We start from the raw sequence: 2,444 nt of genomic DNA, 5'->3' as shown, positions 1-2,444 counted from the left end.
TAAGTTAGGGTGAGTGGAAGCTGCATATGCCGTATGGTGGTCCGAGCTCTTACAGGTTTGGAGGATTCTTGTACAAATGGGCTCACAGAGACATAGACAGATGGACTCAAACACAGACAGACAGACATTATATGCATGCGTCAGGAGCAAGGGCATTCGGTTATTGAAAGGTCGGGATCGAAGACTTAAACCTGATATTTATGACACGTGAACAGTGATGCTGGCAGACAAGCAAACTATTTCCTATTACAGGAATATTTACATGTTTTATTATATAATTACACAGATATGTTCCTTATACACAGGTACGTGGTGCCACATTGCTGTACGTTGGAGGGAAGTCTCGTAGTTCTATGAATGTTGAACACACCTGTTATTTGCAGATATAACATAAATATGTACAGTGCTCCTCAGACACAGCGATCAGCAGGGGACATTTTCTGGTGTGCGCTTACTCAGACGGGATGATCAAAATGATCCCTCAGGACTTTGTACTCAGTGAGTCTGTGCTCTGCGCTGTGGTGTGCTGGCCTTGGCCTCTGCCGCTGTGCAAATGCCATGGAAGTGAAGCTCCATTTCCCAGAGATGTCGCGTGACCTGCTCACGTCAGGCCCCGAAAGGTCGAGCAGCGCTTTCCATGGGAAGCTGTTGGTAAGTGCTGAGGGAAGTTGTTTCTAATCAGGTCAGAGGAATGAGTTCAAGAGGAAATAAAACAAAAGAAAACAAAACTGCACTATCTCTAAGCAGATGCTACATGTTAGTGGGAGCGCAGGAGAACCCTAAATGGGCTTTGCTGTAGGACGGGTTGGAATTGTTAAGTTTCAGCAAACTGAGGAGAATATTTACCTTCAATATTTCTCATTCTGAGCTTTGTTTTTGTTTTGTTTTCACGCTTTAAATTTTGGGATGTAAAGTAAAGACACTGCTTGAGTTGAATATTCCCATTTGATTTTTCAATGGAGTTGAAATCCAGTCCAAAAGTTCGATCAAATGTTCATGAAAAATTAGATATTTCATATTTTTATTCTGAAACAATGTTTTCACTTTTTTCTGATTGGCTGAGAACAGGGTTTTCAAATCACGAATGTCAGTTTAAAAAGGGAGACACATTGTGGAAAAATCAGCAAAATGTTTATGACATTCCTTTAATCCTCCAATTTGGCCTCACTCGACTTTTCATTCTCTAATTTCTCAGGCTGTATGAAAGAGGCTCTTCTCCACTGCTCTTCTCAAGGCTCCCTTCACCTCTTTGTTCCTCAGAGTGTATATTATGGGGTTCAGCATCGGTGCGACAATTGTGTTCAACAGAGAAATTATTTGATCTCTCTCCAGGCTGGCACTGGACTTGGGCACCAGGAAGATGATGAGGGCCGTTCCATAGAACAAAGTCACCACCATGAGGTGGGAGGAGCAGGTGGAGAAGACTTTACTCCTTCCCTCTGCGGATGGCAGCTTGAGGATGGTGGAGACAATGCGGATGTAGGACAGGACTATTAACAGGAAAGGGCCCAGAATGAACACAACTGTCACCGTGAGGCCTACAACCACATTCTTTGATGTGTCGGCACATGCCATCTGCAAAACTGGTGGGAAGTTGCAGAAGAAGTGGTGGATGCGGTTGGAGCCACAGAAGGGCAGGCTGAAGGTCCACGTGGTCTGAGCGATTTCTACCGAGATGCCGATGAACCACAAAGCACCTGCAAGCAAAGCACTCACCCGGCTGCTCATGATAGTTGTGTAGTGCAGGGGGTGACATATGGCCACATAGCGGTCATAGGCCATGACTGCGAGGAGGCAGCATTCTGTCAGGCCCATGGTGGTGAAGACGCACATCTGGGCTGCACAACCCATAATGGAGATGGTTTTTTCTTCGACCAGGAGGTGACCCAGCAGCTGAGGGATCAAACTCGTAATGAAGCAGATATCCAAGAAAGACAGGTTCACCAGGAAGAAATACATAGGAGTGTGGAGGGAGGGGTTCAGCTTTATCAGCAGGATAACCAGCAGGTTCCACATCAGGGTGGCCAAATAGATGACCAAAAGCACCAGAAAGAGAAGGATTTGCAGCTGGTTAAGATACGAAAACCCCACCAAGATAAGGATGTCAGAGATGGTCTGGTTCCCATCAGCGACTCTTGCAGAATGGGTCATCTGTAGGGGTGAAAAAGAAAGACACTCTAAAGCTGAGTTTGGTAAATACCAAACGTGGCTGTTAATCTGACAGTTCATACTGATTTCCAGTGCACTGCAAAGCTCCTGAACTCAACCTCCCACAGTTCTGTATATGAGTGAGTAACTGGGTCCAATCAGCATCACAAATGATCTGGTGTTTCTGTTTTGATGTTAATCAAGCTATGTCAGTGCAGATCAGCTGGAGAAATGGCCACTTGCACCTCAGCAGAAGGACAGTTCATTTAAAGCAGAGGAGGAGCAGATAAATTAGC

The 2,444-nt window shown here is 45.3% G+C and overlaps 1 protein-coding gene across 1 annotated transcript; it reads right to left on the bottom strand.

Annotated features, from left to right (window-relative positions):
• Positions 1–1,191: 1,191 nt before the first annotated feature.
• Positions 1,192–2,151, bottom strand: LOC142004471 (olfactory receptor 10A4-like). Its single transcript, XM_074982116.1, has one exon. It carries the CDS (start codon positions 2,149–2,151, stop codon positions 1,192–1,194), a length of 960 nt encoding a protein of 319 aa, XP_074838217.1.
• Positions 2,152–2,444: the final 293 nt, after the last annotated feature.

The sequence above is a fragment of the Carettochelys insculpta genome, chromosome 32 (assembly GCF_033958435.1).
Source record: "Carettochelys insculpta isolate YL-2023 chromosome 32, ASM3395843v1, whole genome shotgun sequence".
NCBI classification, from domain to species: domain Eukaryota; kingdom Metazoa; phylum Chordata; order Testudines; family Carettochelyidae; genus Carettochelys; species Carettochelys insculpta.
Note: the sequence above shows the minus strand (reverse complement) of the source record. Positions and strands in the feature narration are given on the sequence as shown.

Bases quoted from the DNA above. Each gene is read 5' to 3' on its own strand.
- LOC142004471 (XM_074982116.1), bottom strand. From the start codon at position 2,151: ATGACCCATTCTGCAAGAGTCGCTGATGGGAACCAGACCATCTCTGAC.